The sequence below is a fragment of the Pan troglodytes genome, chromosome 18 (genome assembly GCF_028858775.2).
Source record: "Pan troglodytes isolate AG18354 chromosome 18, NHGRI_mPanTro3-v2.0_pri, whole genome shotgun sequence".
Taxonomy (NCBI): Eukaryota; Metazoa; Chordata; class Mammalia; order Primates; family Hominidae; genus Pan; species Pan troglodytes.
The window spans coordinates 31,916,193-31,942,063 of NC_072416.2; the positions used below are offsets into that span (position 1 = coordinate 31,916,193).

Sequence of the window (25,871 nt, forward strand, 5' to 3'; positions counted from 1 at the left end):
TGAGCCACTGCGCCCCGCCGATCTTCGTGTTTTAAATCCCGACACCAACGCGCGGTAGGATTCGCGACGCCTGCAGCCAAGGTCTCAGCGCCCGGTTCCCTCAGGCTTGTCCCCGCCCCCTTATGGCGCGAAGGCCACTGGGACTTGTAGTCTCCCAGTGTAGTTAGTCGGCGCTTCCCGGAAGTGACGCGAGGACCCGCCTTCTCCCTCGGCGTTTCCGCTGTCAGGGCCCTGCGGTGCGGGCTCAGCTGGTTGGTATTTTTTGGGCCCCGTGCTGCGTGGTGGGAGACCCAGGTCGAGGTCCGGGTGGGGCCGGTGAGGGGTTGGGCGTCGGGAGGTGTTGGCTCGGGCCTCTTCGCGTGGCCGGTGACGCCTTGGCTCCCCCGCAGGTCCGGCCGTAGCACCTCCGCGCCGTCGCCATGTCGCGGTTTTTCACCACCGGTTCGGACAGCGAGTCCGAGTCGTCCCTGTCCGGGGAGGAGCTCGTCACCAAACCTGTCGGAGGCAACTATGGCAAACAGTGAGTTGCGGGGGCTGTGGCTGTGACCATTCTGGGAGTGCGGGGTTAGGCAGGCTGTGGAACGCAGTGCACATGGGAGGGATGGAGGTGAGGGCGGGGAGAGTGGGTTTGGACAATGACCGGAGTTTGCAGGATCGGAGCGGTGTTGGAGAGAGACAGCCTTAGAGGGCTGTGATAGCCGGTAGCCACCCACCAGGCACAAGGGATAGAATCACAGAGGTTTCCCAAGCCAGATCTGTTGCATCAGCTTCTTAACTGGCCTTAAGTCTACAGCCTCTACCTGTCTCCTCTCATTTTACCGCCGAGAAGTCCTTAGTGGCTTCTCACTGCTCACAGAAGGAAATGCAAAATGCTTGATTGGTATCTGGGAGCCCCCTGATGCGACTCTGAAGTCTGGTCACCTGCTGTGTACGCAGGTGCTTAAACATTTTATATGCCTGTTCACCTCTACGTAAATACCCGTCTGCCATTTCTGTACATTAATTTTTTTTTTTTTTACCCTTTGGAACAATAGAATGGTTTTTCTTTTTCCTTTTTTTTTTTCTTTTTTTGAGGGGTCATAGCTCACTGCTGTCTCGACCTTCAGATCTCAAGCGATCCTCCCACCTCAGCCTCTCAAGTAGATGGGACTACAGGTGCACGCCATCGCAGCAGGCTAATTGTTTTTAATTTTTTGTAGAGAAGGTGTCTCACTGTGTTGCTTAGACTGGTTCTGAACTCCTGGGCTCAAGTGAACCTCCCGCCCAGCATTCTAAAGTGTTGGGGTTACAGGAATGAGCCACTGTGCCCCACTGGAATGGTGTTTCTTAAACATCTGCCACGTTTGTGCTACTGTTTTAAAAGTATGTATTGCACATGTATATGCCAATATGCATATGGTTTCGTATCACTTCCCCAGGTGGAAACCAGTGTCATTTGCCATAAAATACCAAATAATCCAGGCTGGGCAGGTGGCTCAAGCCTGTAATCCCAGCACTTTGGGAGGCTGATTACTTGAGGTCAAGGGTTTGAGACCAGCATGGCCAATAAGGTGAAACCCCGTCTCTACTAAAAATACAAAAATTAGCCGGTTGTGGTGGCACATGCCTGTAACCCCAGCAACTTAGGAGGCTGAGGCAGGAGAATCTCTTGAACCTTGGAGGCGGAGGTTGCAGTGAGCCGAGATTGCGCCATTGCACTCCAGCCTGGGCGATAAAAGCAAAACTCCACCTCAAAAAACACCGCTAAAATAATCCAAAAAATAATAAAAAGGGAAAAGAGGCAGGCAAGATGGTGCATGCCTGTAGTCCCAACTACTCTGGAGGCTGAGGTGGGAGGATCCCTTGAAACTCAGGAGTTGGAGGCTGCCTGGGCAACATAGTGAGACCTTATCTCTTAACAAACCAAAAGAGTAGAGATACTGTTGCTGACTGTGAGCCTGTGGTCTGGTCTTATTATCATAGAAAAATACTAGCAGTGGAGGTGTTAATACCATTGAGACTTTCTCCTTGCTGTTGGCCTCTCATACTTTGGGAAATGTTGCTAAGATCTAGTTTAGGTACCACCTCCCTAAAGCCTTTTCTGCTCATTATAGCTCAAGTATCATTTTTCTCTACCTCTTTTTTTATTCATTACTTCTGTGGTGACTTGCGTCTCTATGTCATTAGTTACACAGTAAATTAGCACTTTCATTTGTTTTTGAGAGGATAGTGAATGTCATCTTTGTGTTGCTACAACACTGAGCAAAAGGCCTTACTTAGTGTACACTTAAAAGATTGAGTTGTATATGAAGTGGCCCTGAGGAGGAGTCAAAAAGAGGATGGGTGTGGTGTGGATGGCCTGGATTACTTAGTTCTACCTGTCCTGAGTAGGGAAATACGGATCTCTTGGAAAGACTGGGAAAGGAGGTTAATGGCCTCTGTTCCTTCCAAACAGGCCATTGTTGCTGAGCGAGGATGAAGAAGATACCAAGAGAGTTGTCCGCAGTGCCAAGGACAAGAGGTAAAGCCATGGCGAGGCTGGGTGATGGGAGTCTCTGGGAGCAATGAAGCTGTGGGGAGGCTGGGTGATAGGAGTCTCTGGGAGCAGTGGTGAGTTTTCCCTCGGTGGGCACGTTCAATGTGGTATCGGGCTCCCAATCCAGGTTTGAGGAGCTGACCAACCTTATCCGGACCATCCGTAATGCCATGAAGATTCGTGATGTCACCAAGTGCCTGGAAGAGTTTGAGCTCCTGGGAAAAGCATATGGGAAGGCCAAAAGCATTGTGGACAAAGAAGGTGTCCCCCGGTTCTATATCCGCATCCTGGCTGACCTAGAGGACTATCTTAATGAGGTGTGATGCCTATATTTATTACCACCACTTATTCATGGTTTTGTACTTTTAGTGGTGGGATGTATGGGATCTTTTAAAAATAAGCTAACAGATGTAGTTAATAAGTAGTACCAGCGGTGTTCCAATAGCAAGACTCAAAAGTGGAGAAGAAGCCTGGAGTTTAGGAAATGTTACTTAGTTTCAAATCACTGTTCTCTGTTTCTTTCCTCTTCTTCCCTTTAGCTTTGGGAAGATAAGGAAGGGAAGAAGAAGATGAACAAGAACAACGCCAAGGCTCTGAGCACCTTGCGTCAGAAGATCCGAAAATACAACCGTGATTTCGAGTCCCATATCCCAAGCTACAAGCAGGTGGGGAGGCTAGAGGCACACTTACCGAACTGGGAACAGTGACCCCGTGACTGAGGCCCAAAGATGGAATTGCTAGTGGGAGGTGTGACTGGAGCAGGAAGATGACAGAACTGTCTGGGGTGGCGGGGTGGGGTGGGCTGATGGCTGGAGAGCATCCATGATTGTTCTCTCACATCCCTCTCTGTCCAGAACCCCGAGCAGTCTGCGGATGAAGATGCTGAGAAAAATGAGGAGGATTCAGAAGGTGAGCAAAAGAACCTTTGTTGCAAATAGGAAGTCCAGAGTTAGTGCTGCCCTTGGCCTGGTTTCTTGGCTGCCCTCCAGTCTGGCTTTTCAACATTCGGGATCTTTTTCTCCCTCCATTACCACTAGGCTCTTCAGATGAGGATGAGGATGAGGACGGAGTCAGTGCTGCAACTTTCTTGAAGAAGAAATCAGAAGCTCCTTCTGGGGAGAGTCGCAAGTTCCTCAAAAAGATGGATGTAAGAGCCAGGGTTAGATGGATGATTTCCTGCCAGAGGTAGTTCCTGAGTCCCTGGGGGAGAAAGACAAGACTCAAACCCCTAGGGTTGGGAGGGGTGGAATTTAGTGGAGTTGAGAACAAGCTTCCTCTTACATCAGAGCAGTGGGCAAACAGGGATCTGGGCCCAGCTCTGCCGGGGGAAGCTGTGTGTGTTCCTGCGGCCAAATTGCAGCATCACTCTGGGACTTGATGGTGAGTCCCAGCCCTTGGTATCTTGATTCCATGAGTAGCTGCTCTTGTTCTACTCATGAAAATAAATCTCGAACATGCGTTAGTAAGGAGGAGACACCAGTCGATCTCCCTATCTTCTTGCTGATCCTCTTTTCTTCCCTCTAAGGATGAAGATGAGGACTCAGAAGATTCCGAAGATGATGAAGACTGGGAAACAGGTTCCACATCTTCCGATTCCGACTCAGAGGAGGAAGAAGGGAAACAAACCGCGCTGGCCTCAAGATTTCTTAAAAAGTAAGGAAAGTAGTGGGACCTAGGGTTACACTGGAACTGGTGGAAAGCTCCTAATTGTCTGGAAGGTTATTGATTCTTCCATGGAGTCCTTTTAGGTTGGAGCAGCCAACTATTAGCATTTTACAGTAGGATCAGAGAGTCAAGTACATTAGTTGGCTAAAGTCACGAAGCTAATGTGTCCTAAAGATGAGAATTGAAGGCTCCAGAGTCCAAATATTTACCCACAGCCTTACTCACTGCGTGTGGATTGGGTGCAAATCTCACTTTGGCACCCGATACCTGTGTGACATTGGACAAACTACTTAGCCTGTCTAATCTTCAGTTTTCTCATCTGTAAAATAAGGCAGGGAACCTCCCTTCCAGAATAGCTGCAGGAATACAGGGAGGTGTGATGTAAGAAAGTAGTTCATCTAGGACTGACGTGTGGTGAGCCCTCAGTGTGCGTTGCTACTGTGTTACCCTTCCCGATAACTTCTTAGTACACATACAGCATACAGACTGCCGCAAGTGTTGTTCATGACCTTTACTGGGACAGTCAGAATAGGGGAGGATCCCAGTGTGGATTCTGTCTCCCAGCCTTTATGAGCTGTACGACATTGTATAAGTTACTTGACCTTAAGTCTTAGTTTCTCCCTTTGAAATAAAAGTGATACCTGCTCTTTTGTATCCCATGGGAGTGAAATCTCAAGCTCACTAAAAATAGCGCTTTTATTTATTTTTTCTTAGCCAGTTTGCGCAAACTACAGATAAAAAGTGCTTTTTTTGAGACAGGGTCTCGCTCTTCCCAGGCTGGAGTGTAGTGATGCAATCTTGGCTCACTGTAACCACAACCTCTTGGGCTCAGGTGATCTTCCCACCTCAGGCTCCTGGGTAGCTGGGACTACAGGTACACTCCAGTACATCCGGCTAATTCTTGTGTTTTTAATACAGACAAGATTTCACCATGTTACCCATGCTGATCTTGAACTCCTGGGCTTAAGCGATCCTCCCGCCTCAGCCTCCCAAAGTGCTGGGGTTATAGGCGTGAGCCACTGCACCCAGACAGATAGTACCCCTTTAATGGGAAGATTATTGCTCTCGAGGTTGCTTTCCTGTGTTTAAAAGTTGTGGTCGTGCTGCTTTAGGGAGGTAGTGAGTTTCCAGCCCTCTAGAGGTCTAGAGAGGCTGAACAACTTACTTGGTGGGCATTTTGTTGAGAAGGCCTTTTTTGTCCAGTGCTTCAGGGAACACTGGTCAAGGTCTGGGCCACATTGTCTATCACACCCCTTCTTGGAGGGTTTACAACCACCTCTGGAAAGTTCCATGAGAATAAATATACCTAACTTTGTTTTATTAACCATCTCAAAAACTTGCTTGATCATGAAACTCGTTTTTTTAACCTGTTGACATCTTACAGAACTATCAGCGTTACTATTGGTTCAGGTCTTTTATATCTACTGTACTTTGTGTTTTTGTCTTTGAATAATTGTGTATTGAAGTCTCCCATTGTGTGGACTCTGGTGTGTGATGTGCACTGCACATGTGTGTTACACAAAGGCTCCTGTCTGAGGGAGCAAATGGGGCCTAAAATTAAACTTAAGACATCAAGGCTGGGCACGGTGGCTTACGCCTGTAATCCCAGCACTTTGGGAGGCCGAGGCGGGCGGATCACGAAGTCAGGAGATCGAGACCATCCTGGCTAACACAGTGAAACCCAGTCTCTACTAAAAATACAAAAAATTAGCCAGACATGGTGGCCGGCGCCTGTAGTCCCAGCTACTCGGAAAGCTGAGGCGGGAGAATCGCTTGAACTGGGAGGCAGAGGTTGCAGTGAGCCGAGATCGTGCCACTGCACTCCAGCCTGGGCGACAGAGCAAGACTCTGTCTCAGAAAACGAAACAAAACCAAAAAAACTGTAAGACTATAAAGCTATACTTTTATAAATACAGACTCAAAAGTTCTTAACAACATAGTAGAAAACCAAACACAGCAACATACAATAAGGATTATATGGGAGCACCCTCTCCTTGCCTGTAGGGGGATGGAGGATGGGTGGGCTCATCTCCCAAAAAAGTTTTTAAAAAAAATTTAATAACCAAGTAGGATTTATCCCAATAATAGCAGGATGTTTTAATATGAAAATCAACTAATATACTATATCAATAGAATAACAGACAAAAGCCGTAGAGTCATCTCAGCAGATGCAAAAAAAAGCATTTGAAAAAAATCCTAATATTCTTTCATGATAAAAGACTGAAGCTAGGAATAGAAGGGAGCTTCCCTCTACCTGATAAAGGATGTTTATGAAAAGGACGTTTCCTGTCCTTTTATTTTTAACTCTGCCATGCTGTATGATTAAGAGTGTTTTTTGGCTGGGCGTGGTGGCTCACGCCTGTAATCCCAGCACTTTGGGAGGCGGAGGCAGGCAAATCACAAGGTCAGGAGTTCGAGACCAGCCTGGCCAACATGGTGAAACCCCATCTCTACTGAAAATACAAAAAAATTAGCCCGGTGTGGTGGCCTGCGCCTGTAGTCCCAGCTACTCATGAGGCTAAGGCAGGAGAATTGCTTGAACCCGAGAGGCGGAGGTTGCAGTGTGCCGAGATCGCGCCATTGCACTTCAGCTCTGGGCAACAGAGCAAGACTCCGTCTCAGGAAAAAAAAAAAAAAAAAAAGAGTGTCTCTTAAGCACAGCTAGGTTTTTGGTTTGTTTTTTTTTAATCTCATAAAATCTCTGCTTTTTTTTTCTTTTATTGTGATACATAACATTTCCCATTTTAACCATTTTCAGGTATACAAATCAGTGGCATTTAGTACGTTCACATTGTGCAATGACCGCCAGAACTTGATCTCTGCTTCTCTGGCAATTTAGTTCATTTACGTTTATTATAGTTATTTACATATATATGATGGTTATTTATATATGTGTCTACATAATTAGTTTTTATCAAGATGGGGTCTTGCCCTGTTGCCCAGGATGGTCTCGAACTCCTGGGCTCGAGTAACCCTTCTGCCTGGGCCTCCTAAAGTGCTGGGATTACAGGCGTGAGCCACTGCGGCCAGCCTGTTGTGGTTATCAATGTATTTATTCTTACCATTTTATGATATCTTATACTTTCTGTTTATCCTCTTTATTTTAAATTTTGTAATAGCTTTATTGAGGTGTAAATGACATACAATAACTGCTCTTGTTTAAAGTTTTTTTTTTTTTTTTTTTTTTTTTTTGAGACAGAGTCTTGCACTGTCGCCCAGGCTGGAGTGCAGTGGCGCAATCTTGGCTCACTGCAAGCTCCACCTCCCGGGTTCACACCATTCTCCTGCCTCAGCCTCCTGAGTAGCTGGGACTACAGCCACCCGCCACCACGCCTGGCTAATTTTTTGTACTTTTAGTAGAGACAGGGTTTCACCATGTTAGCCAGGATGGTCTCGATCTCCTGACCTCGTGATCCACCCGCCTTGGCCTTCCACTAAGTGCTGGGATTACAGGCATGAGCCACCGCACCCGGCCTTAAAGTTACATTTAATAAGTTGTGACATATGTTTACACCCATAGAACTCACCACAATCAAAACATAATATCCTAAAAATTTCACACCTAAACATTTCCACCTTCCCCTTTGTAATACTTCTCCCTGCCTCAGTTTCCTCACCCTATCCCTGGGCAACCACTAATTTGCTTTCTGTCACTAGGTAAGTTAGCATTTTCTAGAATTTTATGTAAATGGAATCAACGGTATATAATTTGGAGGGGGTAGTTTCTTTCATCATAATTATTTTGAAATTCATTCTGTCTTCTAAAGATTGGGCATCTCTAATTCCAAAGTCTGAAACTTCTGGAGCACCATAAGTGGACAATTCCACATCTGACCTCATGCGACAGGTTGCAGTCAAAACTTTGTTTCATGCACAAAGTTATTTAAAATACTATGTAAAATTGCCATCAGGCTGTTTGTATAAGGTGTAGATGAAACACACAAATTTCATAGTTAGACTTGGAGCCCTTCCCAAGATACCTCATTATATATATGCAATTATTTGAAATTTGAAACACTTCTGGTTCTAAGCATTTCAGATAAGGGATATTCAGCCTGTATTTTATTTTTCTTTTATTTGTGTGTTTTTTGTTTTTGTTTTTGAGAAGGAGTCTCACTGTGTTGCCCCGGCTGGAATGCAGTGGTGCAATCCTGGCCCACTGCAACCTCTGCCTCCTGGGTTCAAGTGATTCTCAGGCCTCATCCTCCTGGGTAGCTGGGACTACACGTGAGCACCACCACGCCCAGCTAATTTTTATATTTTTAGTAGAGATGAGGTTTCAGCATGTTGGCCAGGCTGGTCTTGAACTCCTGACCTTAGATGATTCGCTCGCCTCAGCCTCCCAGAGTACTGGGATTACAGGCACGAGCCCCCACACCTAGCCTACATGTATTTTCTCATCCTCTTTTTTTTTTCCCCGTTTCTAGTTATATATATTTTCTTATTATTCATTTTGTTTTTCTCTGCTGGTTTGGGAGTTAGACATGCTATGCTTTTAGAGGTTATCCTTGAATTTTTTTTTTTTTTTTTTTTTTTTTTGAGACACTAGCCTGTTGCCGAGGCTAGAGTGCAGTGGCGCGATCTCGGCTCACTGCAAGCTCCGCCTCCCGGGTTCACGCCATTCTCCTGCCTCAGCCTCCTGAGTAGCTGGGACTACAGGCACCTGCCACCATGCCCAGCTAAATTTTTTTGTATTTTTAGTAGAGACGGGGTTTCACTGTGTTAGCCAGGATGGTCTCGATCTCCTGACCTCGTGATCTGCCCACCTCAGCCTCCCAAAGTGCTGGAATTACAGGCGTGAACCACCGCACCCAGCCACATTTTTTTTGTTAACCTATAAACTAACTTGTATACCTAATCAGAAAAATCTAAAATTAGTTGAATCAATGTTCTGAGGAAAACCCTTGAGAAAATAAAGTTAGAATTTCAAGTGTCAGAATCTTTTTGACATTGAGAGTTTGTGGCTTTGTAGTGTAGAAGAATAATTCACAGACACTATTTCACTTGTATAACAAGGGAGACATTTTCAGATTAATTTCCAACCGAACAAAAGCAGGATTTATATAGGAGAAAGAGGAACAAGGAGAGAGGGCAAAACCACAGAACAGTGGATTCTGTTTGCCCGTTTTTCTGTGTAAACTCTGATACTAACTCTCCTTGAGTATGCCACCCAGGGTTGGTGGATGCTCTAGAAAACACGATAGGCCCACTGCCAGTAAGGGTTTTCAGCAACTCCAGATTCAGCCAGTCTAAATATACCCTTTCCGTCATCAGCATTTCTCAGCCTTCATCTTTTGGTCAAAACAAGCTTGTAAAGGAGTGGGTTTATTCTCATGAGCTTCAGCCTCTTTGATGTGGGATAAGGCCATCTGTTGTCTTATGGTGATCTGAAGGTATTGGGGGAAGTTCATCTATACCTGATGTCATGATTGACCTGTGAACTCTTTTTCTTTTTTTCTTTTTTTTTTTTTTTAGATGGAGTCTTGCTCTGTTGCCCAGGCTGGAGTGCAGTGGTGCAATCTCAGCTCACTGCAACCTCCGCCTCCCTGGTTCAAGCAGTTCTCCTCAGCCTCCCAAGTAGCTGGGATTACAGGTACGTGCCACCACGCCTGGCTAATTTTTTGTATTTTTAGTAGAGACGGGGTTTCGCCATGTTAGCCAGGATGGTCTCGATCTCCTTATCTCGTGATTGCCTGCCTCGGCTTCCCAAAGTGCTGGGATTACAGGCGTGAGCCACTGCGCCCAGCGACCTGTGAACTCTTACAGAGCTGCTGTCTACTTCTAAGAGTTACCTGATTCTGGAGGCGTTTTTTTGTTTTTGTTTTTGTTTTTTAAGTGAACCCCAGGATCTCTAGTGAGACTGAATGTCCGAGTTGGGATCCTAAGCAAGGGTATACATCTAGGGCTTTCCATCAGTAGTTGTGGTTGGGAAGGCACGGGAAAATGGTGTGGTCCTCTGCAGTGTAGTTAGGCCTGACTTCCGTTGGTGTCTCTCAATAATGAGTTTTTAGTCTCTTAACTATGTATTAAGTAGAGGTAATACTCGTTTAGAAATGTTGCTTTTATCTGTTGATTATATAGCTGAGGATATAAACATTTGTTATCTGATAATTTCTAACAAGATATGAATATACCAGAGTATAATCTGTCATAGGAGAGGTCAAGCCAAGTCTTAGGTCTTTCCGTTAGAATTTCATGCAATAGTACATTTCCCTTTTGAGGTGTGTATCATACTATCTTTAGTGCTAGAAGTAATACTTTAGCCAAGGAAGTTTAAGTTCTTTTGAAGCATTCATTTTTAAAAATAGCTTTAGTTCTTCTGATCTCAGAGCTATACAGATGGTTTGGACCAAGAGGTTTTAGTTTAATGAACATGCTTTGCATATTTGCAAAGGATTTTACCTATAAAGTGAGTCATCATTAGAGTCTTGCAGTGGTACGGGGGAAAGATCCATAAGCTTTTGTTGTTGTTGTTGTTGTTGTTGTTGTTTTTAATAGAGACGGGCTTTTTACCTTGTCACCCAGGCTGGTCTCAAACTCCTGGGCTCAAGCAATACGCCCACCTCGGCCTCCCAAAGTGCTGGGATTACAGGCTTGAGCCACCGTGCTTGGCCAGTCCATACACTTCTGTTGAGAGTTATGGCATTGGTCTTCTGGCAAGGGAAGACTTAATTTAACTGGTAAACTTATAGACTATTCCAAAAACATATTCAAACCTTTTAAGCAGTGAAAATGAAATTTATTTATAAATGTTGAAATGGTAGATTATGGTCATTACATATGAGTTTTCAAAAATGTTGAGTCTTTCTGGAAAGATTTATTCTTCAGTATCTGTGCAAAGTTTGAAGTAATTTGTCTTTGCCATTTGGTTTGTATTTTGTTACATAAATACATACTCAAGTCTGGAGATGGTTTCAGGCAACATCCAGTAGCCTAAGACCATTTCAAGGTAGCTGGTGATCTTTTTCTGTTTTGTGGGGACCTTTTTTGTAATGAACATTTTTTTAAAATTCAGAATTTAGATTAATCGGTTGTCAAGAGAGGAGAGAAAGGGATAAAACAGTTTAGGAATAGTAAAAAAGAAAAAAATGTTTTTATATATTTGGGGGAACTGATTCATTGATTAGTTGGTCAGTCTGGAGAAAGCAGCTGGTATCAAAGAAAATAAGTTGTTTGTGGATTCTTTGGAAAACTGTAGATGTTAGCTTTGGAGCAAAATGACAGGTTGGTTTTTTTTTCTTTTGTTTTATTTTGTTTTGCTTTTTTGGAGACTGAGTCTTGCTCTGTCACCCCGGCTTAAGTGCAGTGGCATGATTGTGGCTCACTGCAGCCTTCTCTGCCTCCCAAGTTCAAGTGATTCTCGTGCCTCAGCCTCCTAAGTAGCTGGGACTACAGGCGTGCACCACCATGCCTGGCTAATTTTTGTACTTTTAGTAGAGATGGGGTTCCACCATGTGGCCCAGGCTGGTCTTGGATTCCTGACGTCAAGTGATCTACCACGCCTAGCTGACAGGTTGTTTCTATTAATATGTCTACAGTGGCCTGGTTAGTACTCTGTCTTATTAGAGATGGCTATGGTTATGGTTCACTGTGCCCTCTAGGTCATTGTTGTAGAGCATAACTTGGACCCAGGAGCTGCTGGAGGAAAAGAGGAAGTTGATGGGAGGAAGAAGCCTTAGAGGTGGGGAGGGGCTGATCTGTCATCTTCTCTCATGTCTGTCGGCAGGGCACCCACCACAGATGAGGACAAGAAGGCAGCCGAGAAGAAACGGGAGGACAAAGCTAAGAAGAAGCACGACAGGAAATCCAAGCGCCTGGATGAGGAGGAGGAGGACAATGAAGGCGGGGAGTGGGAAAGGGTCCGGGGCGGAGTGCCGTTGGTTAAGGTGAGGGTTTCAGAGGTAAAATGAATTGGGGAACAGTTTGGGAGGACATAAAGGTCCCCTTGTGGGGAAAAGGCAAGGACAGTTTCCCGCTGGCATGCACATGACAGGATATGTACTGATACAGGAGAAGCCAAAAATGTTTGCCAAGGGAACTGAGATCACCCATGCTGTTGTTATCAAGAAACTGAATGAGATCCTACAGGCACGAGGCAAGAAGGGAACTGATCGGTAAGATTCGTGGGCCTGGGCAGTGGGATTGCAGGGTGGCAGAGGGTGGAGGTTGGGGGAAGGGATTGTTGGGAGGGTCTGTGTGTGGCTGTAGTAGAGGGAATTGTATGCTTGGGGCATCCCCGTCCATTATCTGCTGTTTACTCTTCTTGTGACTTAAAACCAATCACTTAACGTTTTGGGTCTGTTTTCCCATCTATACAATGAGATAATGTTCTCCTCTTTTTTTTTTTTGTTTGAGATGGAGTCTCGTTGTTGCCCAGGCTGGAGTGCACTGGCACGATCTCGGCTCACTGCAACCTTTTTGCCTTCTGGGTTCAACCGATTCTCCTGCCTCAGCCTCCTGAGTAGCTGGGATTACAGGAACCCGCCACCATCCCTGGCTGATTTTGTACTTTTAGTAGAGATGGGGTTTCACCATGTCTCGAACTCCTGACTTCAAGTGATCCGCCTGCCTCAGCCTCCCAAAGTGCTGGGATTACAGGCATGAGCTACCACACGTGGCTTTTTTTTTTTAAGATTAAAAAAGTAAGAGTGTTTACCTTCTTTAGTTATTAGGTAACAGAGGATGGTGGTAGGTGTGAAGCATTTCACAGCATTCCAGGATGGTTGGGATTATTGTTGCTTCTGTTTGGAATTTATAAAGGAGAAGCAGGGATATGGGTGATGAGGAGGGCGTGTTATCTGAAGAGGGCATGCTGGGAGAGACTTTGTGATTTGTCTCCAAAGCCTCACCCAGCTCTCTGGCCCTCTAATGCTGCCCAGATTGAGCTGCTGCAACTGCTGGTTCAGATTGCAGCGGAAAACAACCTGGGAGAGGGCGTCATTGTCAAGATCAAGTTCAATATCATCGCCTCTCTCTATGACTACAACCCCAACCTGGCAACCTACATGAAGGTGAGAGCAGTGAAGAGGCTCATCTCAGGGCATCGCCGGTGGGTTGGGGGAAGAAGGTACCTAGCATCTTAAGACTCAGGGGCTATGGAGGCAGTCTTGGTGGTGGAAGGCCCCATGATTCCTGCTGAAGGGGGAGGCATCCGCTTACTCTACCTTCACACCTCTGACTCTGATGTGGCCTGAAATCTTGGCAGCCAGAGATGTGGGGGAAGTGCCTGGACTGCATCAATGAGCTGATGGATATCCTGTTTGCAAATCCCAACATTTTTGTTGGAGAGAATATTCTGGAAGAGAGTGAGAACCTGCACAACGCTGACCAGGTAAAGGGAGGAGTTGGCAGGATAACTGGAGGTGTGTATTTTATGCTTTGGGAAGGCTCAGTGGGACCCGAGGGTTGAGGTTTGAGACTGAGATCTGGGCTAATTTGTTGACTCCTCCTTCGCCTTCCTTTTCAGCCACTGCGTGTCCGTGGCTGCATCCTAACTCTGGTGGAACGAATGGATGAAGAATTTACCAAAATAATGCAAAATACTGACCCTCACTCCCAAGGTGAGCCTGAGCAAGCGTGGGCTTTGCTGAGAGGAAAATTGTGGGGAATATTACTAGGTTTAGAGCTTTGTGAGGATTATACTAAGTCAGAGTGCTTGAAAAGCCAGCCTTTCAACTTACCTACCTAGCGTTCACACGGAAGGGCCTGATGAGATGCTGGCTCCCAGTCCCATCGTTTCTGATTCCATAGGTCTGAGTGGGGCCTGAGAACCTGCACCTCTAGCCTGCTCCCAGGTTGCTGGTCTCAGGGCTATACTTTGAGAACCTTTGGGGTAAGGCATCTATTCACTTCTCTTGTTTAGCTTGGATGAGAGGCATTGGGGTGTGAAAGTGCAGCATAGTTTACTCAGTAAAAGTGTGAATGTGCCCATCAAGTCAAGGGTGTAGTGATTAACAAGGCAGCCAAAAGCTTACCTTTGGTGCTGGATGGAGAAAGGCAGTTTGAAATATAATAGTAGTAAGATATGGCCGGGCGTGGTGGCTCACGTCTGTAATTCCAGCTCTTTGGGAGGCCGAAGCAGGCGGATCCCGAGGTCAGGAGATCGAGACCATCCTGGCTAACACGGTGAAACCCCATCTCTACTAAAAATACACACACACACACACACACAAAATTAGGCGTGGTGCTGGGCACCTATAGTCCCAGCTACTCGGGAGGCTGAGGCAGGAGAATGGCATGAACCCAGGAGGCGGAACTTGCAGTGAGCCAAGATCACACCCCTGCACTCGAGCCTGGGTGACAGAGCAAGACTCCATCTCAAAAAGAAAAAAAAAAAAATAGTATGATATTAAGATAATTCTGGGCCAGGTGCAGTGGCTCACGCCTGTAATCCTAGCACTTTGGGAGGCCGAGGTGGGTGAATCACGTGAGGTCAGGAGTTTGAGACCAGCCTGGCCAACGTGGCAAAACCCTGGCTCTACTCAAATACAAAAATTAGCCAGGCATGGTGGCAGGTACCTGTAAATCCCAGCTATGTGGGAGGCTGAGGCAGGAGAATCCCTTGAGCCCAGCGGGCCAGAGGTTGCAATGAGCTGAGATCACACCACTGCACTCCAGCCTGGGCGAACGAGTGAAACTCCATCTCAAAAAATAATAATAATAATCCTAGATGATATAAAGTTCAGAGTTAAACTAGGGCCCTGTGGTAAGAAGTGGCTGGAGGGGTGGCTGCTGTAGCTAACAGCTGGAGAAAGCACCCTTAAGTAGGGACCACCTGAGGTGAGATCCAATGAGGAGGAGTTAGGGGAAGAATCAGCTGAAGACAGCGCCTGACAGGAGGAGCAGAGAGCGAGCTTGATGTTCCAGGAGTAAAAAGGCCAGTGGGACTCCAGCACAGGAAGCCAGAGGGAGAATCGTGGGAGACCAGGCAAGGGCCAGGCCTGGCAGACCCTTATTGGCAGAGGTTGGCAGTTGGGATTTTTTTCCTAAGCTGTGGGACTGGAAGGTTCTGGGTCCTGGGAGTGGGAGATGGCCTTTCTGGGGCACACTGACTAGACTTTTCTGACGGGTGCAGAAGAGGGACGGGTTGATTGGAATGAGTGGGGACAGATGGGAAAGCCTGGCTGCCCAGCTGAGACAAGGGTGGGTGCTCTCCCTGCCAGAGTACGTGGAGCACTTGAAGGATGAGGCCCAGGTGTGTGCCATCATCGAGCGTGTGCAGCGCTACCTGGAGGAGAAGGGCACTACCGAGGAGGTCTGCCGCATCTACCTGCTGCGCATCCTGCACACCTGCTACAAGTTTGATTACAAGGCCCATCAGCGGCAGCTGACCCCGCCTGAGGGCTCCTCAAAGGTGAGCACGTGGCAGTCATGGCAGAGGGGAATGGGTGTGTCCACCTGTCCTCCACTTCTGTCAGGACTTGACAGCAAATCTGTTACTCTCTAGACTTCCGCAGGTGGAGCAGGGAGGGAAACTGAGGTATTAGAATGAGACTGGATAGAGTCTCATCTTTAGTTGCTAGAGCCTGTGCCTTTTAAAGCTGGATCTCCTTTGCAAATAACCTCCCTTCCTCCCCAGTCTGAGCAAGACCAGGCAGAAAATGAGGGCGAGGACTCGGCTGTGTTGATGGAGAGACTGTGCAAGTACATCTACGCCAAGGACCGCACAGACCGGATCCGCACATGCGCCATCCTCTGCCACATCTACCACCATGCTCTGCACTCCCGCTGGTACCAGGCCCGCGACCTCATGCTCATGAGCCACTTGCAGGACAACATTCAGCATGCAGACCCGCCAGTGCAGGTAGGATGGGGAGGCCTTGGAGGTGAAGGAGTTGCCAGGCCCCTGGCCTCTTGGCAAACTGGCTTAACCAGAACAGCCACCTGTCTGGCCGGTGCAAATTTAAGTAGACACTTGGTCTTTCCCAGTTGCCAGCATCCTGCAGTCCTCCTGCATGTAAACACATAATTTCGTGTCAAAAAAAAAATTATCCAGGCTTGGTAGTGCTTGAGCCCAAGAGGCAGAGGTTCCAGTGAGCCGAGGTTGTGCCACTGCACTCCAGCCTGGGTAATGGAGCAAGACTGTTCAAAAAAAAAAAAAGCTGTGTCTGGAAGTGTAGATCACGTAAAAGTATATTTGAGGCAACTAGGAAATGTTTATGTGTAGAGCACCTGGTGAACCTGTCTGGGGGTAATGCTGGTTTTTAAACAGCCCTCCTGTTTGTGTTTTTATTCTATGGTATGAACATATCACTGTGTCTGTTTTCCTCTTGGCGGACACCCAGTTTATTTCCAGTTTTTGGCTCTAATGTATGAAGCTGCTGTGAACATTCTTGTAAGAAACTCAAAAGTGGTTATACCATTTTACACTCCTGCTAGTGTTTGGGAGTTCCTTGTCAACTTTTGGTGGTGTTGGTCTTTTTTTGAGAGGGAGTCTCGCTCTGTCGCCAAGGCTGGAGTGCAGTGGTGCAATCTTGGCTCACTGCAACTGCCACCTCCCAGGATCAAGCGATTCTACCTCAGCCTCCCGAGTAGCTGGGATTACAGGTGCCCGCCACCACTTCTGACTAATTTTTGTAATTTAGTAGAGATAGGGTTTCACCATGTTGGCCAGGCTGGTCTCAAACTCCTGACCTCAAGTGATCTGCCTGCCTCAGCCTCCCAAAGTGCTGAGATTACAGGAGTGAGCCATCATGCCGGCGGTGGTATTGGTCTTTTAAACTTTTTTTTGTTTTTGTTTTTTGAGGCAGGGTCTTGCACTGTCACCTAGACTGAGTGTAGTGGCATGATCATGGCCCGCAGTAGCCTCAAATTCCCAGGTTCGAGTGATCCTCCCACCTCAGCCTCCATAGTAGCTGGGACTACAGGCATGTGCCACCACAGCTGGGACTACAGGCATGTGCCACCATGCCTGGCTAGTTTTTTATTTTTTGTAGAGACAGGGTCTCACTATGTTGCCCAGGCTGGTCTCAAAGATCTTTTAGGGGTGTGTGTGTGTGTGTGTGTGTGTGTGTGTGTGTGTGTCTCTTTTAGGGGGTGTGTGTGTATCTTTTAGGGTTGTGTGTGTGTGTATCTTTTAGGGGGTGTGTATCTTTTAGGGTGTGTGTGTGTGTGTGTTTTGAGACAGAGTCTCACTCTGTTGCCCAGGCTGGAGTGCAGTGGTGCAATCTTGGCTCACTACAACCTCCATCTCCCAGGTTCAAGCCATTCTCCTCCCTCACCATCCCATGTAGCTGGGATTATAGGCACGTGCCACCACACCAGGCTAATTTTTGTATATTTAATAGAGACAAGATTTCACTATGTTGGCCAGGCTGGTCTTGAACCTCAGGTGACCCACCCACCTCAGCCTCCCAAAGTGCTGGGATTACAGGCGTGAGCCACCGCAACCGGCCACTCAAAGGTCTTTTAAATTTTAGTTGGTTGTCTAATGGTATCTCATTGTGGTGTTAGTTTGCATTTCCCTGGTGACTATTGATATTGGCTACTTTTTTACTTTTTTATATTTATTGGCCATTTATCTTTCATGAAATAATAAATATCTAGTCAGTTCTTGCCCATTTAAAACAATTGGATTGTTCACTTTATTGAGTTGTAGGAGTGCCTTATCTATCCTGGATAGCTAGTCCTGTGTCAGAATTTTTTTTTTTTTTTTTTTTTTGGAGACGGAGTCTCGCTCTGTCGGCAGGCTGGAGTGCAGTGGCGCGATCTTGACGACTCACTACAACCTCTGCTTCCCAGGTTCAGGCAATTCTCCTGCCTCAGCCTCCCGAGTAGCTGGGACTACAGGCGCCCACCACCATGCCCAGCTAATTTTTTTTATTTTTTAGTATCCGTGTTGGCCAGGATGGTCTCGATCTCTTGACCTCATGATCCGCCCGCCTCACCCTCCCAAAGTGCAGGGATTACAGGCATGAGCCACTGCGCCCGGCCCAGTTTTTTCTTTTATAGTAATTATTTTCTGGATCCTGTCTAAAAAACCTTTGCCTAACTGAAATTCATGAAGACTTTTTAAATTTCTCTCTTTTTTTTTTTTGTAAGTTGCTATGGGTGTTAGCTTTTACATTTAGTCTTATAGTTGGTCTTGGTTTGATTTTTGCATCTGGTGAGGTTGGGATCAGGGTTTCTTTTTCCTCCATATGGATACCTAGTTGTTCTAGCATCATTTGTAGAAAAGACTTCCTTTCCCCTATTGTATTGCTTTGGTGTCTTTGTGGAAAACAATATGAAAAACCACATTACCTATAAGAGTAGGTGTTTTTCAGGTCATTCCCTCTGTCCCATTCATTTACCTTTTTGTCTGTCCTTATGCAAGTCCCATACTATCTTCATTGCTGTGCAACATAGCAAAACCCTGTCTCTACAAAAAATACAGAAACGAGTCAGGCATAGTGGTGCACGCCTGTAGTCCCACCTACTCAGGAGGCTGAGGTAGGAGGATTGCTTGAGCTCAGGAGGTCGAGGCTGCAGGAGCCACGATCATGCCACTGCACTCTAGCCTGGGCAACAGAGCAAGACTGTCTCAAAAAGAAAAGAAATACCCAGTTACTTCTCCTTCATTCTATTCATATAATGAATAACTATGAGTTCATTATTGTGTGTTTTTTGTTTTTTGAAAAAGGGTGTCACTCTGTCACCCAAGCTGGAGTGCAGTGGCGCGATCTCGGCTCACTGCAATCTCTGCCTCCCAGGCTCAAGCAATTCTCCTGCCTCAGCCTCTCGAGTAGCTGGGATTACAGGTGCACATCACCACTACCCGGCTAACTTTTGTATTCTTAGTAGAGATGGGGTTTCACCATGTTGGGCAGGCTGCTCTTGAACTCCTGACCCCACGATCCACCCACCTCGGCCTCCCAAAGTGCTGGGATTACAGGCATGAGCCACCACGCCCAGCCGAGTTCATTACATTTTTATACCAACCTTTTATTCCTGAAATATATCCAGTTTGGTCATGTATATTGTCTCTTTTATATTATATATTGCTGGATTCTGTCGCTAACATTATTAAGGCTTTTTGCATGTAAGCTTATGACTGGTATTGATCTCCACATTTTTGTTGTTATGACTACACTTAGCCTTTTCCCCCAAGATTTGTACCACTTACCGTCTCCCCTGTCTTAATTAGTGCCAAGTCCCTCTTCCCAGTTGCTTAGACCAGAAACCTTGGAGTCATTCTTGATTCGAACTTTTCCCTCATATACTGTATCTGATTCCCCAGCCATTCCTGTTCACAGTCCATTATGAGAACACTTCTGTCACTTCTGCTTGTACCCTCTGCTCTAAGCCACCATCATCTGCCTTTGTGTCCCTTCAGTCCCTTTGTTCTGTTCATAATACAGATTAACCCTGTTCAGTTATGTCAGATCATATTACCTGTTTGCTCAAAACCTTCCCATGGTTTCTTGTCTTAAAACTCATAACAAGGCCAGGCACGGTGGCTCACACTTGTAATCCCAGCACTTCGGGAGGCCGAGGCGGGTGGATCACGAGGTCAAGAGATCGAGACCATCCTGGCTAACACGGTGAAACCCTGTCTCTACTAAAAATACAAAAAATTAGCCGGGCGTGGTGGCGGGCGCCTGTAGTCCCAGCTACTCGGAGAGGCTGAGGCAGGAGAATGGCGTGATCCCGGGAGGCGGAGCTTGCAATGAGCCAAGATCACGCCGCTGCACTCCAGCCTGGGTGACAGAGTGAGACTCCGTCTCCAAAAAAAAAAAAAAAAAACTCATAAATGGCTGGTGCTCGCCCATCCCCCAGCTTGTGGTGGCATCTTTTCCCAGCCCTAGCTGTGTCACGCCCCTTGTTTCTTGAATATGCCTGGCCCGGTTCTTCCACAGGATCACTGCGTTTATTTTTCCTTTTTATAGGATATTCTTTCCCCAGATGCCTGCATGACTTGCTCTCTCTTTAGGTCTTTATTCAAACATTCTTTCCCAATGAGGCCTTCTGTAGTTATATGAACATTTGAGCCTCCACCACTGCACAGACTGCCTTCCTGGCTCCGTCCTCTGCTTTATTTTTCTTCTCAGCATGAGTCACCATCCTCATAGTGCAGCTCTCTTGCCCACCACACCCCACCCCTAGACATAAGCTCCATGCAGACTGGGGACTTGTCTATTTTGCTCTCCCTCCCCAGCCTAGTGCTCAGCACATAGTAGGCACTTGAAGTAGATTTGTTTAGTTTTGTTTTTGTTTTTTATCTTTAGCGATGGGGTATCTCCATGTTGCTCAGGCCCATCTTGAACCCCTGGGCTCAAGTGATCCTCCCACCTTAGCCTCCCAAAGTGCTGGGATTACAGGTGTGAGCCACTGCACCCGGCTTAGTTATGGAATAAATGAAGACTTGTCTTGCAGCTGTCATCTCTGAGTGCATTATGACCCTTTGCCCCCAGATCCTTTACAACCGCACCATGGTGCAGCTGGGCATCTGTGCCTTCCGCCAAGGCCTGACTAAGGACGCACACAACGCCCTGCTGGACATCCAGTCGAGTGGCCGAGCCAAGGAGCTTCTGGGCCAGGGCCTGCTGCTGCGCAGCCTGCAGGAGCGCAACCAGGAGCAGGAGAAGGTGGAGCGGCGCCGTCAGGTCCCCTTCCACCTGCACATCAACCTGGAGCTGCTGGAGTGTGTCTACCTGGTGTCTGCCATGCTCCTGGAGATCCCCTACATGGCCGCCCATGAGAGCGATGCCCGCCGACGCATGATCAGCAAGCAGTTCCACCACCAGCTGCGCGTGGGCGAGCGACAGCCCCTGCTGGGTGAGTGTGGAGCTCCAGGGTTCAGCAGGCTGCCTCGCTCCCTGATTACACATAAGGATTAAGAGAAGTGAAGGGAGTAACTCTCCCACCACTCGACTCCATCTGATTTAATGACACCTCCTCTGCCTGGCACTGTGCTAAGTGTTTTACAAATAATTATTTAATCTGCATTAGTAATAACCCTATGCCGGTAGGTACTAGTAATACCCTTTTTCCCAGTGGAGAAACTGAGGCACAGAGAAGTTAAGTGACTTGCCCGAGTTTAATGCAGCTCATGTGTACCTCTGATCTTTCTTTCCCTTTTCTTCCCTTCATGTACATTATATTCCAGCCAAACCAACTATCATAGAGCCTTATCGTTCAAGAGGCTAATGTTGATTCCTTTGGCCCCTTTTGAAAGACAGATCCTGCAGGGTTGCAGTGAGTGGTGACTCACTGGAAAGGAATTGAGCTGCGCCCTTCCTGTGACATTGGCCCACAGGAGGGCTTGACGAGTGAGCTGAGCCCAGTGTCCACAGCCACATCCCCCTACAGATTTGTCCTCTCCTGGTCATGTATATGTTTGGGCTAAAGGGCAAGTTCCCTTAGGCACATTTTGTTTGGCTTATGTAGTGAGATTTACTTTGCGGGGAAATTTCCCATGAAAATCGGAATTTTCATGTCTTAGAATATTGGCAATCTGTTGCTCCTGGCCCTGCCTTCCTGCAGAGCTAGCCTTGGCTGGAGCTGAAGTAGCAGCGATGGGAAAGGGCTGTCTGCTTCTCCACAGTCCCTGCCTCTCAATTTCTCCCTACAGTGGTTCCAAAAGCCAGTTTCCATCAGCCCTGCACTGTTGTTCGGCCTATAGAGAAATATTCTTTGAGCCCGTAAACTTGCTTTTTTCTTTCTTTTTTTTTTTTTTTGAGACGGAGCCTCACTGTTGCCCAGACTGGAGTGCAGTGGCTCAGTCTCAGCTCACTGCAACCTCCACCTCCTGGGTTCAAGTGATTCTGCTGCCTCAGCCTCTCGAGTAGCTGAGACTACAGGCCCCCGCCACCATGTCCAGCTAATTTTTTGTATTTTTAGTAGAGATGGGGTTTCTTCATGTTGGCCAGGCTGGTCTCGAATTCCTGACCTCAGGTGGCCCGCCCACCTCGGCTTCCCAAAGTGCTGGGATTACAGGTGTGAGCCACCGCACCCAGACCAACCTTGCCTTTTGCAAGTGTTAATATGGTTAAAATGGAGGTTCATCCAGGAGGGCTGTGTGCCTCTCCTTACACTCTTACACTTAGCCCTGCTCCTATGGTTCCATTTGGACCTGATCCCCGTTAGCATTGAGCTTGCCGTTCTTGCTGTGGAGTCTGCGTGTTTGTGTTTCACTGTCTGCCACCCATTTCTAGCCGTAGAACTTTTGCACTTTGTCTACCCTGAATTCCAGTTACTATGGCGTACCATGTCTTACCTTCCTGGCTTGTCTTAGGATTGTATTTGGGGGCCTGAGTTCATAATTAATATATCAACTTGTGATTTTAGAGATAATTTTGACCGGGGCTAAGTTTTTTAAGGAAAAGAAGTGAGCTGCTTGGAAGAATAATAAGCTGGCAACAGTGTAATTGATGCATGGGAATGGCACCATTCATGAAGGTGATGTGAGTGAGGAAGGGTTGGTAAATTCCATTCCAGTTGAGCTGGAAGAGGTGGTTTTGTTTTGTTTTGTTTTGTTTTGTTTTTTGAGACAGAGTCTCGCTCTGTAGCCCAGGCTGGAGTGCAGTGGCAAGATCTCAGCTCACTGCAAATTCTGCCTCCCGGGTTCAAGCAATTTTCCTGCCTCAGCCTCCCGAGTAGTTGGGATTACAGGCGTGTGCCACTATGCCTGGCTAATTTTTGTATTTTTAGTAGAGACGAGGTTTTGCCATGCTGGCCAGGCTGGTCTCCAACTCCTGACCTCAGATGATCCGCCTGCCTTGGCCTCCCAAAGTGCTGGGATTATTACAGGTGTGAGCCACCACGCCTGGCTGGAAGAGGTGTTTTTAGGTCAAGGAAGCTGACGAGAATCTGATGAAAGCTGTGGGCCTTTTTCCTAGGAAGAATGTACATGAGGACATGTGCACAATTTGTCAACATTTTTGAGGGTTTCGGCAGTCCCCTGAAGTGCATCTATGGACTGATTGAGTTCAAACATTTGTGCAGATGGAGTGGCTTGGGCGACTACGTGGCTGTTTGGTGGAGAGGTGGGGAGAGTCTCTAGTATGGTTTGCTCCTCCAGCCTCTGTTCCTCCTTAAAGAGTGCTAATGGAACTTGTCCCAAGTTCCCTAGGCCCTGCCTCATTCCCACCCTTTCAGGTCCCCCTGAGTCCATGCGGGAACATGTGGTCGCTGCCTCCAAGGCCATGAAGATGGGTGACTGGAAGACCTGTCACAGTTTTATCATCAATGAGAAGATGAATGGGAAAGTGTGGGACCTTTTCCCCGAGGCTGACAAAGTCCGCACCATGCTGGTTAGGTGAGCAGACAGAGAGGCCATGATGGGTCGGGGAAGAAGAGACTGGTTGGTCCCCTTCCCTGAGGCCCTGTTGTGTCTTCTGTCCCCTCTTCCCACAGGAAGATCCAGGAAGAGTCACTGAGGACCTACCTCTTCACCTACAGCAGTGTCTATGACTCCATCAGGTAGGCGGGGCCCTGGGGACACAGAAGGGCCCCAGCCTTGTGGGCAAGTGTCCTGACTGCCCCTGCCCTCTGCCTTCTTTCTTCCCAGCATGGAGATGCTGTCAGACATGTTTGAGCTGGATCTGCCCACTGTGCACTCCATCATCAGCAAAATGATCATTAATGAGGAGCTGATGGTAGGGGCCGGGGTGGGAAGCGGGCAGGTGGAGCCATGGAGGGATTGGAGCAGAGGGGCCTGATCTGTGTCATGTCCCCTCTTCTGCCTTGGCGCCTGTCAGGCCTCCCTGGACCAGCCAACACAGACAGTGGTGATGCACCGCACTGAGCCCACTGCCCAGCAGAACCTGGCTCTGCAGCTGGCCGAGAAGCTGGGCAGCCTGGTGGAGAACAACGAACGGGTGTTTGACCACAAGCAGGGCACCTACGGGGGCTACTTCCGAGGTGAGTACTTCGGCTCCTCTCCTTGCCCAGCTCCTGGTGCCCTCACCGCCTCTCACCTGGCATTCCCTGCCCTTCCTTCCCATCTCTCTCCTACAGACCAGAAGGACGGCTACCGCAAAAACGAGGGCTACATGCGCCGCGGTGGCTACCGCCAGCAGCAGTCTCAGACGGCCTACTGAGCTCTCCACTCTGTTTCCCGCCTAGGCCATCCAACCTTGAAGTCCTAAACCACATCTCAGTCACTAAAGGTCTGTTTAAAGTTGTTCTGGTTGATTGCTTGTTGCCACAAAGGTGTGTTGAGCCCATTCATTTGCTGATTATATTTCTGAGCTGCTACCACATGACAGACACAAGGCTCAGATGAAGAGGTGAATTGAACACGTTCCTGACCTCAAAGAGCCTGCTGCTTTTTGACATTTAACAGAAAATTATAGTAACATAAGTTATAATGGGTGTTTTAAAAGGCCAGTCGCAGTGGCTCATGCCTGTAATCCCAGCACTTTAGGAGGCCCAGGTGGGCAGATCACAAGGTTGGGAGTTTCAGACCAGCCTGGCCAACATAGTGAAACCCCCTCTCTACTAAAAATACAAAAATTAGCCGGGCATGGAGGCACATGCCTGTAGTCCCAGCCGCTTGGGAGGCTGAGGCAGGAGAATCGCTTGAACCCATGAGGTGGAGGTTGCAGTGAGCCAAGATCACACCACTGCTCTCCAGTCTGGGCAACAAAGCGAGACGCCGTCTCAAAAAGAAAGTCACAGATGTATTGAGGATGTGACCGGGGGTGGAACGTCAGGAAGACATAGTGGACACAGTAGTGACAGTTGGACCCTGAGGGTTCACCAGGCAGGGAGAAGGGAGAGCTGGTCTAGACCAGCGTGGATGCACTGTTACCTGTTCATAACAAGACAGGTGCCATCAGTAAGAGGGTGCATTGAGAGACTGGGCCTTTGCTCTGATATCTAAGCATGTGGTTATTTTCTGATCATTTAAGTTTATTGTGTTTTTTGTTTGCTTGTTTTTTGTTTGTTTGTTTTTGAGACAGAGTCTCACTCTGTCGCCCAGGCTGGAGTGCAGTGGCGCGATCTCAGCTCACTGCAAGCTCCGCCTCCCGGGTTCACACCGTTCTCCTGCCTCAGCCTCCCAAGTAGCTGGGACTACAGGCGCCCAACACCACGCCTGGCTAAATTTTTTTTTTTTTTTTTTTTTTTTTTTTAGTAGAGATGGGGTTTTGCCATGTTAGCCAGGATGGTCTCCATCTCCTGACCTCGTGATCCACCCGCCTCCACCTCCCAAAGTGCTGGGATTACAGGCGTGAGCCACCGCGCCCGGCCTTATTGTGTTTTACATAAGTATGGGTCCACAGCAGATTGGATTTTTTTTTTTAAGACATGGGATCTTGCTGTGTTGCCCAGGCTGGTCTTGAACTCCTGGACTCAAGCAATCCTCCCACCTCAGCCTTCTAAGTAACTGGGACTACAGGTATGCATCACCATGCCTGGTCTAGATTGGAAATTTTTTAAAAATTATCCTTTACCACATTTGAGAAGCACTGATGTAGGCAGAGGGAAAAAGTGCAAGCTCAAAGGGTTGGAGAAGTGAGATAGTGGCATGATTAGTGTAACGCATGTGTGGAGCATGTGCAGGAGATGCACTGGAGACTTATCCGGGCCGTCTCTTAAAACTTTCAATGCTCTGGGTTTTTATAAACAAATTCACAGCTGGGGCTGGGCGCAGTGGCTCACACCTGAAATCCAAGCACTGTGGGAGGCCGAGGCAGGACGATCACTTGAGGCCAGTAGCAGGGCACAAAAATTTTTATTTTTTTAGTATTTATTGATCATTCTTGGG

General features: G+C 47.5%; 1 protein-coding gene across 1 annotated transcript in view; it reads left to right on the top strand.

Annotated features, from left to right (window-relative positions):
• The first annotated feature begins 125 nt into the window (after positions 1–125).
• Positions 126–25,871, top strand: part of LOC738352 (eukaryotic translation initiation factor 3 subunit C) — a 33,343-nt gene continuing 7,597 nt past the window's right edge. The window contains exons 1-21 of the mRNA XM_054669203.2: positions 126–251; positions 390–520; positions 2,435–2,500; positions 2,643–2,832; positions 3,055–3,180; positions 3,370–3,424; positions 3,553–3,662; positions 4,041–4,168; positions 11,907–12,066; positions 12,191–12,294; positions 13,050–13,191; positions 13,386–13,511; positions 13,647–13,740; positions 15,343–15,533; positions 15,759–15,983; positions 20,572–20,935; positions 23,258–23,417; positions 23,516–23,581; positions 23,670–23,757; positions 23,860–24,022; positions 24,119–24,270. Of these exons, the coding sequence (XP_054525178.1) occupies positions 420–520; positions 2,435–2,500; positions 2,643–2,832; positions 3,055–3,180; positions 3,370–3,424; positions 3,553–3,662; positions 4,041–4,168; positions 11,907–12,066; positions 12,191–12,294; positions 13,050–13,191; positions 13,386–13,511; positions 13,647–13,740; positions 15,343–15,533; positions 15,759–15,983; positions 20,572–20,935; positions 23,258–23,417; positions 23,516–23,581; positions 23,670–23,757; positions 23,860–24,022; positions 24,119–24,201 (2,742 nt within the window). The 5' untranslated portion in view covers positions 126–251; positions 390–419 and the 3' untranslated portion in view covers positions 24,202–24,270. The remainder of the gene's footprint in view (positions 252–389; positions 521–2,434; positions 2,501–2,642; positions 2,833–3,054; positions 3,181–3,369; positions 3,425–3,552; positions 3,663–4,040; positions 4,169–11,906; positions 12,067–12,190; positions 12,295–13,049; positions 13,192–13,385; positions 13,512–13,646; positions 13,741–15,342; positions 15,534–15,758; positions 15,984–20,571; positions 20,936–23,257; positions 23,418–23,515; positions 23,582–23,669; positions 23,758–23,859; positions 24,023–24,118; positions 24,271–25,871) is intronic.